The sequence below is a fragment of the Acanthisitta chloris genome, unplaced genomic scaffold (assembly GCF_000695815.1).
Source record: "Acanthisitta chloris isolate BGI_N310 unplaced genomic scaffold, ASM69581v1 scaffold4469, whole genome shotgun sequence".
Taxonomy (NCBI): domain Eukaryota; kingdom Metazoa; phylum Chordata; class Aves; order Passeriformes; family Acanthisittidae; genus Acanthisitta; species Acanthisitta chloris.
Window position 1 is genome coordinate 17,501 of NW_008690693.1, and position 13,163 is coordinate 30,663.

The 13,163-nt window shown below is 36.0% G+C and overlaps 1 protein-coding gene across 1 annotated transcript in view; it reads left to right on the forward strand.

Annotated features, from left to right (window-relative positions):
• Positions 1-1,870: 1,870 nt before the first annotated feature.
• Positions 1,871-13,163, forward strand: part of LOC103809086 (chromosome unknown open reading frame, human C3orf67) — a gene marked incomplete at its 3' end in the record, with an annotated part of 35,133 nt that continues 23,840 nt past the window's right edge. Inside the window, 6 exon segments of the mRNA XM_009081900.1 lie at positions 1,871-1,888; positions 3,019-3,175; positions 6,205-6,363; positions 11,842-11,978; positions 13,103-13,160; position 13,163. The exon segment at position 13,163 is cut by the window's right edge and continues 116 nt beyond it. Coding sequence (XP_009080148.1) covers positions 1,871-1,888; positions 3,019-3,175; positions 6,205-6,363; positions 11,842-11,978; positions 13,103-13,160; position 13,163 — 530 coding nt within the window.

Here is a 13,163-nt window from a genome sequence, read left to right on the forward strand (position 1 = left end):
CAGCACTATATTTTATACTGTCCTTGGTTGTACTCTCAAACTGCCAAAAATAGCTGAAGTATGTAAGTTGCTCCAGAGTTAATGCTCTCCTAAGCTGACCTAAGGAAACCAAAGAACATTTCAGGGTGTTTGTCTGCAAATTTTGTGTGACAACATTTCATTAGTTAAGCTACAGGTAGTCCTTAACTAATGGAAAAGTGCTTTCAGTAATAAATTTAAATGAAACAAATCTATAGGGCAGTCTCAAAATTTTAAAGTAAAACTCAGCATTTGAATAATGATTAATTACTTTTAACAACACTAATTAGTGACAAAAAGTTGTTTCTTTTAATTATTTGTCAGCTTCTCAGAGGGACTGCCAATTACAGAGAAACATCCATCTGTTAGAAATAGGCTTGTTCAAAAATAATGGGTAAATTACTCATTATTTCCCCAAAGTTTAAGTGTATTCCCCAGATTGCAGCCTTTAAAGTAGTATCTGTGCTCTGGGGTACTGAGGTGGGACTGCTGGGGGATGTCAAGGTGGTGCTGTGGCTGTGGTTTAATCCCTGCAGGAAGCTGAGCCACACACAGCTGCTCTCACTCCTCCTGCAGTGGGATGGGGGAGAGAATATACAAGGGTAAAAGTGCAAATACTTGTGGGTTGACATAAAGACAGTTTAATAGGTAGAACAAAAGCTGCACATGCAACCAAATCTAAATAAGGCATCTGCCACTTCCCACGGGCAGGCAGATGTTCAGGATCTCCAGGAACTTAGGGCTTCATCATGCATAATGATAGGAACTTCCCACTTTCCTTCTCCTTCCCTGCAGTTCTTATTGCTGAGCATGACACCATATTGTCTGGAATTGGGTTGGTTGGGGTCACCTGCCCCAGCTGTTTCCCTTCCCACCTTCTTGGGTCTCCTCACTGACAGGGTGGATAAGGAGCAGAAAAGGCCTTGACTGTGTAAGCACTGCTCAGCAGTAATGCAAACTTCCCTGGGTTATCAACACTGTTTCTAGCACAAATCCAAAACACAGCACTATGCAAGCTACTCTGAAGAAATTTAACTGTATCCCAGCCAAAACCAGTACAGCTGCTCACAAGACTTGAAGGAAACAGAACATAAAAATTACTCTTGTTATCAGTTTAAAGGAAACCTAATTTTTTTTTTTGTGATCATGGCTGTGGTCTGAATTTAGTAGAAATGTTCACATTCAGTGTCCTTGGTGCCGCTGTGAGATGACCTGAATAGTGAGCAATAAACTTCTGCATTATAATTCACATTTAAAGATATGTCCTCAGGAAGTAAAACAGACAGACAGTGTATTGTGTTTACCTTTAAGCTGACAAAGAGTCTATATAAAGTGACAGGTATTTTTAGGAAAAGAAAGCGAATAATGTTTTTCTGGTTAGCAGGCCCCAAGATAACACAAGCTTAAGGGGCCAAAATATGTGTGATTATTAAAGGCTACTGGGTTCTCAGTTTGTACAAATTGAATTCTCTCATAGTCTGAAGGGCTGTGGAAATCTAGCAAAGAGTGCAGACTGTTGTAATAAAATGAGCATGTAAAGTGATTTTATGTATGCAGGGATATAGCCACCAAGTTTGAATTGGAGGAAGAAATCTCATTACTCATCTTGTAAAAGAAGTAATTCTTAAATTCCATATTTGCTATCACTGACATAAAGGTTCTGCATATGAATAGTTTTTTTGTGATTGCCCAAAGATACTGGATTATTGAATTGACAAAGAATTGTTCCATTCCCTCCTGCCTTTTCTTTTATAGGATAACTGATTTAGGCAATATTAAAAGAAGGTTGTATTTGTCAACGGTCCACAAGGAGCTGTCTGTGACCCCTCTGCATGCAAAAATTCCTCTGCTTATGATCAAGCGCCAAATAGTAGGTGCCTTGGGAATATTCCTTGAACTGTGCTTGAGCACACTTTTTTCTCAGAAATGTTTTATGTATGTTTATAGACTTGTTGAAATTATGGTTTGCTATAGAACTCAGTTCCGGCTGATTCAAGATACATGTGTATGTCTCCTCTACCAGGTGACAGCAGACACATTTAATGCTACTGCTCTTCCATCCTTATGTTCGGAATTCATTCCCATTTTCCAGGATTAATGCTGTTTGTGCTGTGTTTATCTCTCCTGTCAATTCAGCCTCTGTAAATTTCTTTGTGTCCCTGATACTTCATTATCCTGTTCATGTGTCCCTTCTCCTGTAGTGACCTACATTACATTCACTGGAGCTGCAAGTAGACTGTAGCTGATGGTTGCTTTCACATTCTTCAGGTTCTTCCAAATGTTGCCATATATAAAACAATGTATGTGTCAAACTGATGAAAATAAAACCATAACCAGCATCTTTTCCCTGTCCCCCTTTCCCTTGCCCAGCCATGACATATGGTAATAGCTGTCAGGATACAAAACCTGATGTTTACTATATAACCATGTAAGGACTGAAGTCTCAAATACTGCTTTATAAAATAAATTTGATAGGAGAATAGTTAGATTTTTGAATATTTTAAAATATCCATTTGCACCAAAAGAACTAGGTAATATTTAGTATACTAAGCAGCTGTGAATTAAGGCTAGACATGAGAGAGAATACTTTACTAAAACCTCTGAAGCTCTATCCAGCTATAGCCTTTGGAGCACTTAAACTGCAGTAACTTTAACTTAGGAAGTAATATTGAATAATTATTCTTTTTTCCCCAGAAAACCTTCAATAAATATACTTTTTACAAGTTAGCTGCAGAATATACTGTGGGTATGCTGGGTGACAGAGCTCACTTGGGCTGCTGTCACTGGGTCATATGTACTGATTTGTTTGTATCAATAATTGTTTAAAGTGCAAACACAGCAATATCTTATTTTGATATCAAAATGTTATGCATTGTGAATCACAACCTGTGAGAATCTAATACTCCATTGGCACTTCATTTATAGGGAGCTATACACTAATAATCTTCTGCAATGAGTAGTGTCTGGGTTTTACTAAAGACTATTTTTTCTGTTTTCTAGTGGTGCAATATGTGTATTGACCTGGTAGCATTTACCAGTGAACTGTTCAGGGGAGCTGTCTTCCAGTCTTTGGATGGAATTATTATTTCAGCTAACTGTAAGCTAAGAAAGATCTTCACGTTAAAATCCAAGCCACAAGATACGGCTAAGGAAGATGGTGCGTTTTAATTACTATCCAGTCTGAATTATAACTGCTCATATTCTAAAATCAAAAGCTTCTTAGTCATCAGATTGGCAGTTTGAGAGATTACATGATTTCATAAAAATTCAAGTGCTAGTACAGCATATTAAATCCGCTACTGTTGGACTTCAGGCAACTAATTCAGTATCTGTGTCCTCCTGTTTTAAACATTGAATTCCTTAGAACTATTTCATTGAAGGAATTCTGGCAAGATTGATCAAGTAGAGATCTTGTTTTAATGAGGTTATCTTGTGCTGGTAGAAATCAGGTTTTGACCAAGAAGAGTCTGAAAGGAAAAGGAAATACTTAAAATTTAGCAATATTTGCTGTTTGTTTTCTTGATTTTGGACATTAGCAGGTGATGAAAGATTTCTTCTTAAAATAATCCAAGACACAACTGTAACAAAACAATATAGTATGAAATAGAGCTATGAATCTATCACAAACGCCTCTGTGATCTCTAGTCCATTTATCCCAATATGTCCTTGTTCATTGGGAAGATAACATTGGTGGTGAGCTGAAATATGAGAAATTTTAGTTGCATTAGAGCAGGATATTGGTCAAAAGTTTACCAGTCTCCAGACCAGCATCATAATCCTGAATCATTATTTTCCAAGGGAGAGAACTTCATTCCTCACTGGTATTTGCAGTAGTAGAGGAGAAATTGCGGAAGCACAGCCAGTACTTTCTTGTTTAAAGGCGCCCTAGGTATAGCTCAACTTCAGTTTCATTCAGATTTTCATTTTGTGGCTTTTAAAGAACACACCTGAAAAAAAGTGTTCTGGTTTGAGGAGAGCTAGTGAGCCGTATTCTAAGTGTAACAATGTCTTTGCCATTTGGAAACCCTAAACCAATAGAGGAGAGTAACCAATGCTGTGATTACTCCTCTGTTTTTTTGTTGGTGAGGTTGGAAAAAAAAATTAATTACAAAAATGTCTGCAGGGAGAAACTGGTAAATTCTCAGCAGAAACTGCAGTTAGAGGCCTCACTGGCATTAATTTAATCTAATTCCATCGGTGCATTGTTTTCTCTCTTCCATTCTAAACAGTTTTTGAAATGTGTGTAAATGCTATAATGAGTTCCAAAATTCAAAAATGTAGTTCACATAATGAGTAGACAGCTTTAATAAACTGTATGCATAGTAAAATATTGCACTTTTAATTACTTCATTACCAATTCTATGATTATGACACAGCTGGTGGGCATTAGTGTTTTCTGTATGTTTATGAATTTCCTTATCTAGGCAAGTCATAGACTCATAGAACTGTTTAGGCTGGAAAAAACCTTTAAGGTCATCAAGTACAACTGTTAACCCAACACTGCCAAGCCCATGACTTCTGAGAATCAGAAGGGTAGAAGTAGCAAAACCCATGGGTTCAGATAAGAACAATTTAATAATTGAAATATTATAATAATAAGTTGTAATGGAAAGGGTAAAAACAAATAAACCTCAAGAAAAACAAATTATGCAAATGAAAAACCATTGCTCACTGCCAGCAGCTTCCCCCCTGGTCAGCTCTTCCTCTAGTTTATATGCTGAGCATGTTGCCATATGGTCTGGAATATCCCTTGGGTCAGTTGGGAACAGCTGTCCCAGCTGTGTCCCCTCCCAGCATCTTGTGCATCCCCAGCCCAGGCAGGCAGGGCAGCATGGGAAGCTGAAAAGTTCTTGTCTTAGTGTGATCACTACCAAGCAACAACTAAAACATCACTATGTTATCAACACTGTTCTCATCCCAAAACACAGCACTGTACCACCTACTAGGAATAAAGTTCACTCTATCCCAGCAGAAACCAGGACAAGGATCAAATTCTTTGCTTAAACCACCTTGATGGTGGAAGTAGTGATTTCAAGGTGCAATGTGTGTGTTACTCCTTGTAAGTTGCAAGTGTGCAGTATGTTTTGTATTCTTAGTATGATACCAAGTGCAAAGGAGAAACCACATATACTAAGAAATTATTTCTGTATGAGATCATTGAGATTAAAGAAGAAATAATTCATCTTCTCTGCCCCATGGTACTGAGGCACACAAGCTTGATCTATACCTGGTTTCTGGTTTCCATAGTAATCCCAAGGTTATTTTGGGGTTTTATCACTAGTTATTGTCCAACAGTGATTAATAATGTACTGGTTTGGTAAAAAAACGTGGTTTAAAAAATATGTCCACTACTGAAATACAGCATGGGACACTAGTTTTCTAATTGGGATCTCAATACTTGATCCATTATTCGTGTTTGGTTATGTTTTTCTCTTCTTATCCTTGGAAAATAGGCTAATATTCATTAGCTTGTTATATTCAAGTCTTCTAAAATTTGGAATGAATTTGCATCATAACATCAGAAATGGTTCTGACGTGGATTCCTTTCTTCACAGAGAATAGCTTTCATAAACTCAGCCTGTGTTGGCTATCAAAGGAAAGCAGAGATAATCAGATCACATTCTACTAGTGCCTGGTATCACAAGAACAGAGAGGCTGACAGCTTTTAGTTTAGCATGAGAGAGTAATGGTGTCCAAATTTAGAACTATAGCTTGTAAAATTCTTTATTTGTATATATGGGACTTCTCCTTTTGCTACTTCAGTCCCACTGATAGAAATACCATTTTCAGGTGTTTGTTTTCTCTGAAAATCACTACATCGGTATTAGAATTAAAGCTGAACTGTAGTAAAAGGTAACAAAATGTATTTTGTGATTCTTTTTTGCTTGTTCACTTGCCAAATCAAAGTTGATTTACTATGGCTATTCCAGCCATTGGTGTATATTTCTTTAACTGTATTCAAAATTTTTGTCCTAGAAAATGAGATTGTGTTGCACAGAATATTATTTTAAATTTTACATGCTTATTGTCTTAAAAGTGAACAGTTGCAGCAAACTTTTCAAATTACCATCATCCACTAAATTATTATAGCCAGATGAAGTATAGGTAATTTACCAGATAATGTAGGCTGAATTTCATGCCACAGTGTCATGTGTGTGAAGTCAAGCCACTGTTTTTTGATTCTAGGTATGTGCATTGTTCCATCTATACCACATGAGCCCACAGATGTTATTCCTCGAAGCTGCCGGCTAAATACAGATGTGCCTCAAGTGACACAATTGCTGAACCTAACTAACATTCACAAGCCAGAAATAAAGTGTAGGGATTATCCACTGCAAGAAACAGGTATTCTGTTGTATCAAAATGCTGTGAATACAAATCTATACAGCGTGTGTACAAATAATGGATGTTTTTGTAAAAGTGCACGTTAAGAGTTTGAGTGTCTTAACATAAGGCATGACAACTCTTGCCTAGCTGTAGTGCCATGAGCACATAGGCAGTTCAGTTCTATGGTTTGAGATCCATGTGTAGCCTGAACAATTTAATTCAAGTGTGGGATTAATAACAGCATTGGAGATATGTCATCTGAACGTACATTGAAGCATTGTGCAGTGAAGTTGTTGCGCTTCTTTTTAATGTTCACTTTAATGAAGCTCTTCTGTCAATATGACCATGCAGTCTCCTCAGCTTACACTCTGAAAAGGGAAGTCTTGTCTTTTGGTGTCTTGGAATTATTTGAATGTTTCTGTAAGCTACAAGATAATAAACCATATTTAGGCTTTGGAAGCATTGCATAGAAGAGATTTGTTAAAGAAGCTCAGCAGTCATGTGCTAAGATACAAACTGTTGACTTGGATAAAAACTAAGAGAAAGCAAAGAGAGGATTAAATTTTAAATTATATTTACAGCTGAAGGCAGCAGCAGGAGGATTCAAATGGGTTTTTGTTGTAGACTCTGTACTGTTTATTATATTTATGAATAATCTCAATGGAGAAGTGAATAACATGGGAGCAAAATTTGGGTATAATACAGATACTAGTTGAGTAAAGAGTTGCACTTCAGAGAGTTTTAAACTTGCCAGATGGGCAATCCCCTGTGTACTTTTTCAGGAAAAACAGGGCAGAGCAGGTAACCTGCAAGAAACATCATAGTTTGTGAAACAAGGTTTCAGTTTGCTGTTTTTACTTCTTGTGACCACTGTGTTGAAAAACTGTGGTCTGGGGACCACTGTACTGGGTAAATGTGTAACATGAGACCATGTAAAATCTGGCTTTGCTAAATGCAAAGGATTGTACATTGGGGAGGAAAGTTAACTACAGTGAAGCCTTAAAGTATCAAAATTAAATGACTCAAGGAAGGAAGGTTATCATCACCATAGATGCAGCTCAGTAGAATTTTCAGATTTTAATATGTTTTTAAAAAACTAAGATACTAGCAGGAAGTTCAGATTCATATGAAATGAAAAAGGTATCAAACCTTTAAATCAGTTTTGTGTTGCTATCTGAAATACTTTATGCATTATCAGTTAAATAATCTCAGAAAAGATCTTAGAGGCCAAGAAGTGATTCAGGGAGAGGCAGCATGAATGAAGATATGCTGAAAACATTAAAAATGGCATGAAGGAGTTTATAAAGTAACTAGTGATATAAAGAAAGTTCAATAAAAAGTTCTCCTATCTCAAGGCACAAAAAGGAGAGTTCATTCGATGTGATGGTGCAGTTGAAAATTAAAAACCCATAGAAGAAAATGCTATGTTACAGAGAATATGATTAAAATATGGAATCTACTGCTAAAAGAAGCTGGTACAGGAATCTGTATGATTCCAAAACCAGTTGGTCATTTATACAGGTAACAGTAATGTTGTATTTAACACCAGTAAAAATGTGACAGGAAAATTTCACCTCATACTTCTAAGTTTTTCCAACATTGCCCTTAGAACTTCATTGAAGGCAGATGATTTTGTCAATTCATACTGGAATTATCTTGTGCCATTCCTGTAGCCTTTGAGTTTGGCTTTTGCTTGAAACTGGATTTTAGAGAGATTATTGGCCTGTTCTAGGCTAGCACTTCCTTCGGTTTTATGTTTTAATTGACAAGTCTGTCTGCATAAGATTTGTAAGCCAAGAATCCATAGAAACTGAACTGTAGATAGAAATGCCAATATTTGAAATTGGTTAGATGGACTTGGGTCAGACAATTGAGAGGGGCTTTTTTTTTTTACTTAAAGCTGCTATTTTGCTTTAAGACTCCATATTGCTTCCTACCTGCATTAGTCAACAGCAGAATTTCACTGAAACAAATGTCTTTTCAGTCTTTAATGTTTTCATTCAAAATACTGATTATCTCTTTTAAATAATTTTGTAATGAGATAGATCACTGCTAAAGAAGAGCAGTAGAGAGAGACATAGATTGTTTGTGTTCATTATTGGAATTCTGTAGTTGGAAAATTATTCATAGCCAGTGGTGATCTTAACCTAACTATATAAACATTTCAGCTATTGACAAGTTTCTTCTCAATTGAACAAAATCAGGGGGATTTTAATCAGGTTTTTGAGTTTTGAATACATTAGCTACATTTCCAATGAGGAAATAAATCAGTGAAGAAAAGACCCATATTTTTCACTAATATCTCACTAAATTTCATTGATGAGAATTCTAAACATATCAAAAATGTAATTTCCTTACTCCCGGGATGTTACTGGTTTTGTAAATCCAGTTGAATGTGCACATAACTGATCTTCACTCCCTTTCTATTTATAAAGCTCTTCTTTAGATCCATTTGCAACAGTAAATATCCTGGAATATGTGCAAGCACTTCTTAAAAATTAGACTTGCAATGGATGTTAGAATGAGATGCTCTGATTCATGTCCTTCATGGAGAACGGATAATTTCAGCCTTAAAATATTGAATTGAGTGTTCTTTTCAGCTTAAACTTGAGAAGTACACAAACTTCTTTGCTAGAACTTAGTAAAATGCAGAGGTGAAATCACTCTCTATAGGGACCCTCTTTCCTCTACTCTTTTGTTATGTTATCATTGGCTCCTGAGCAAGACACAAACCTTAGATTTAGCTCATATGGTTGTTGTACTCTTAGTAAAGTATTTCATTTTCACCCCACTCTGTACCACCTTTTATGAGTCATATGGTGATACTAAAACAGGGTGGTAGAACATCTTTTGAGAAGGAAGTAGGACTGAAGTAGCTTTGTAGTGTGTCTGAACAAGCAAATTAGATGAAGAGTTCATTTCCAACACATCTCCATCAGTGTAGGCAGTGTTAGAAGTGGTGCTGTAGGTAAGGAAGATACATTGTTATTCCACTGGGTTTAGTACTTACTCAGCCTTGAGTGTTCTCATCTTTAGTATTTGAATTCAGTGAATAATCATTTCCACCATTTCAGTTTAAATGCTTCACAAATCCATGTGCAAAGTATTGACCAAAGGAATAAGATTACAGGGAATGATAACTACTGGTGAAATTTAATACTATACCATCTCCTGAAACTCTAAAGAAAACTAAACTTTGAAAGAAGCATTTCTCTGAGAACAACCTTGATAATATCAAAGGTTTAAAAATACTTCTTAAACTTCTTTTCTTCTGCTTTGACCAGAATATGAAAAAACTAACTCATAAAGATTTCATCATTTGCACTAAGCTCCCATGCTGGTGCTTTTTCAAGTTGTTAACTTTTGCTCTCTCTCGATATACCTCATTAGTAAAGGCAATCTTTGTCCTACAGCAGCTGAAATGTATAGGAGAGGGTTTAAATTTTTGCTTAGAGTCAGACCCTTCATACATCTACTTATTTAAATTACGTTCAGCTTTTTTTTTTTCAAGCAAATACCATTTTTGTAATATTAATGATGAAGTAATAGAGTATTAGTGCCCTACGAGTAGTCAAGCCAAAGTTCTGTTGTAAAGTTGGATTATAGGTTTGCCTTTGAAATAGCAGAGAAAACTCTGGCATCCAGTTTCTCAGTGTCTGTATTCAAAAATGCTTCTTGGCTGGATTGTCAAAATACAAGTGGCTGTAAAACTTAAATGAATACAATAGTGTGAATGGTGTGTCTACACAGAACAACGAATGCTTATTTAAAACAAGACTCAGGTTTTATCATGTGGCCTACAAAGATACATAGCCTTTAGGAATGTGCAGTGAATTAATTAATGATAACACCCCTCACCTGCATGAGAATGAAATGCCTTCCATTTAAGGTTTAATCTTTTATTAATCCCCTTTTATGGACATAGCATGTGTTCCTGCAGACATGCTTGTCAAATTTCCTGAAATTTGCCTTCTTGGAAGTGGAAGCTTTGGTATTTTAAGTACTTTTTAATTGGAAAATGTTCTTTTTATCCTCTAAACTTTTTGTTTATTTGATAATCAAAAGCCCAAATTATTTTTAGTATCATCCACTTTTAATTACACATATTATTTCATTATGTCATCAACGCACTGTTATGTGTAGATGTAGGTAATTAATTGCAGTCAATTAATGCGTTCATAAAGAGAGATTTTAATGCAAATCAGTTTTGTAATTGGAGCTAACAACATCCCAAGGTAGTCAGCAAATTAAAGAAATTGGTGTTAAACCAAGACAGGTCTTCTAATCTTGTGAAATGGCAGCTGTTAGCAGCAGTGAAATGTCAGATCATGGAAAAGGGAGGAAGGTAATGGCAGAAAGTGACTTCTCATCGTGGAAAAGGAAGGAAGGTAATGGCAGAAAGTGACTTCTTTTGTGCTTATTAGTACAGTAAATTATGATATTTGGTGGCTAATGCATGATGCGTTTTTCATTTCCTCGATGACACTGTAAATAAAGCTGATCTTGAAATAAGGTTATGAAAAATGCTTAAGGGAATCAATAAAATGTTTTGTTTCTACTTTATCGCTTTACGAAGGTGTCAGATCTCTAAAGGGAGATAACAATTTAACACTGAAGTTGTAACAAGAAGATATCTTTGGACATTGTAAAATTAAATATGAATTAATGTGAAGGTATCGTTTTTATCAGCTCTGGAAAGAAGAATTTACTGACAATCTTGGAGAATTAAAAAAGAGGAAAATAGATAGTACATGCAGTTCTGCAACCCTGATGACTAAATTAATGCATGTCCATTTTGCTGTGCTTCCATTTAAAATTTTTTTTTCGGAATATTTGCCTGCATTCCATGTATACTTTCAGTTTGCCTTGCAGGTTTATTGGCACTTCCTGTGTTTAAAAAGAATTATAAAAGTATATCTACACTTTTAGCAGTGAAAAAAGGCAATGAAAGGGGTAGAACATTTTAACAGCAATAGTGTTTGCAGTAGTAGGGCTCAGGCCTGGTAATACAATAGGTTTAGTAATTTCAAGAAGTAAGTTACATGTAAATAGTTCTCCTCTGAGCTGTGACTGATACCTTGACAGTCTTGCCTGAGTCTTTTTGTGTTATTATTTATTTATTCTGTTATTTATTAATTAGAGTTCTTTTTTCTCCCTGTCAGAAGTTAGGTTTTCATTGAAGTTCTAAAGGAATCATGCAAACCAATTGTTTTCTTCTTTATAAATACCCTCTTTTAAATAAGTCTTTAAAGCAAGGAGGTTAGAAATGTGTCTGTATAATAGAGACCAAAAGTTTATTACGTGTATGTTGACATACTTTTATAAAATGTGCATTTGCTATTCCCATATTTCTAGGGATTGTGCTTTAAAGGAACATACTTTTTATATGTGTTTAGTATTCACAATTAGTACTCTTTTACTTGATTTAAAAAATATTACTTTTGATTGTTTGTAAGTACTGAATTTTAAAAAAAACCCTATTTTTTCTGAACTTAGGTAGCTTGGTTAATAGAGGACAAGGCAACACACACAGCAGTAAAACTCAGAATGTATCACATATTGCATTTGGTTCAAAGATCCTTGGGCCACCTCCGTCTTCAACCAGAAGAGTCAGTACAGGGGTAACTGGAGAGGTAAGAAGGTTTAAATTCCAACAACACTTTTGCCAAGGAGGAGATTGACAAGCAGAGGAGCCCTGACAAGCGGAGGCTGTTCCTGGAGTACTGTGATAGGTCGTGGACCTCCAGTAACAGAGATTCCAGAACATCCATTGGAGAGCAAGGAAAATATTTGGGTGGCTACAGCACAGGGTATGGGTTTGTCCAGTCCACAGGAGTGAAGGCCAAGGGAGAATAGGGAGAATCTAGTTGCTATTTTCAATTCCTGCAGGGCTGTGGAGAAGACAGGTCTCTTCAGAGAGGTGCCAGGAGTGTCCAAGGGGCAGTAGGGCCTAGAGACTCTGCCTGAATATAATGCTAAAGTGGTTCAGTACTGGATCAGGAGATAGTGGAATTTCAAAACTATGAAAGACAACAAAACTTGACTGAAACAGGCTGATCTAATTTCAGCATCAGACCCAAAGGCATCTCTTTCTACTGAAATTACTCTGTAATTTTTTTGTCATTCTTAGTTTTCTGAAATTTTTGTTCTACACTACTGAAGTCTGTGTAAATAGTTTTGCTGTGATGCAGACCAGAAACTGCTGTTCAGTATGCTCTAATAGTGAGCCATACAGTAGTTCATGGGAAGCTGTCACTTACAAGGCCAAGGTACACACCTGGTCTCAGTCTGACAGCAAACAGTGTGCAGATTTTTTGGAATCAGGTCAGGACTACAATTCCCAGTTTAACACCATGAATAGAGGTTCTAGAGACAGATGAAGTAGACTCTTCTCTAGGAAGTCAATTGAAAACCAAGATGTAAAATCAAATTCCTTTCTCCAAAGAAAAAAGGACTCCTAAAATCTACAAGATTTAATCTTTTTATCCTGATAGTGAATTTAATTTTTTTCCCTTTTTCTTTGCCTAATTTTCCATTCACTTAGTGCAAAACAACCTTGCCTGTTACTAGACTGTAAAGACTGAAGATACCACATGGAATTGTACCTACCATGAAGTTTCCTGAAAGATACTATTTTAAAAAAGATTTGGAAACATTTATTTGAAAAATAAGTGTAATTCAAAATATATGTTTTCCTTTGAGTATTTTGAAAGCTGTTACATTTTTGTCTCCCATCACAAAAATAATGTCTTTCAAGGTAACAAAGACCCGGGGTAGCAGAAGTAATAGATCCTACCGACTTCAGAATTCAGGAATGC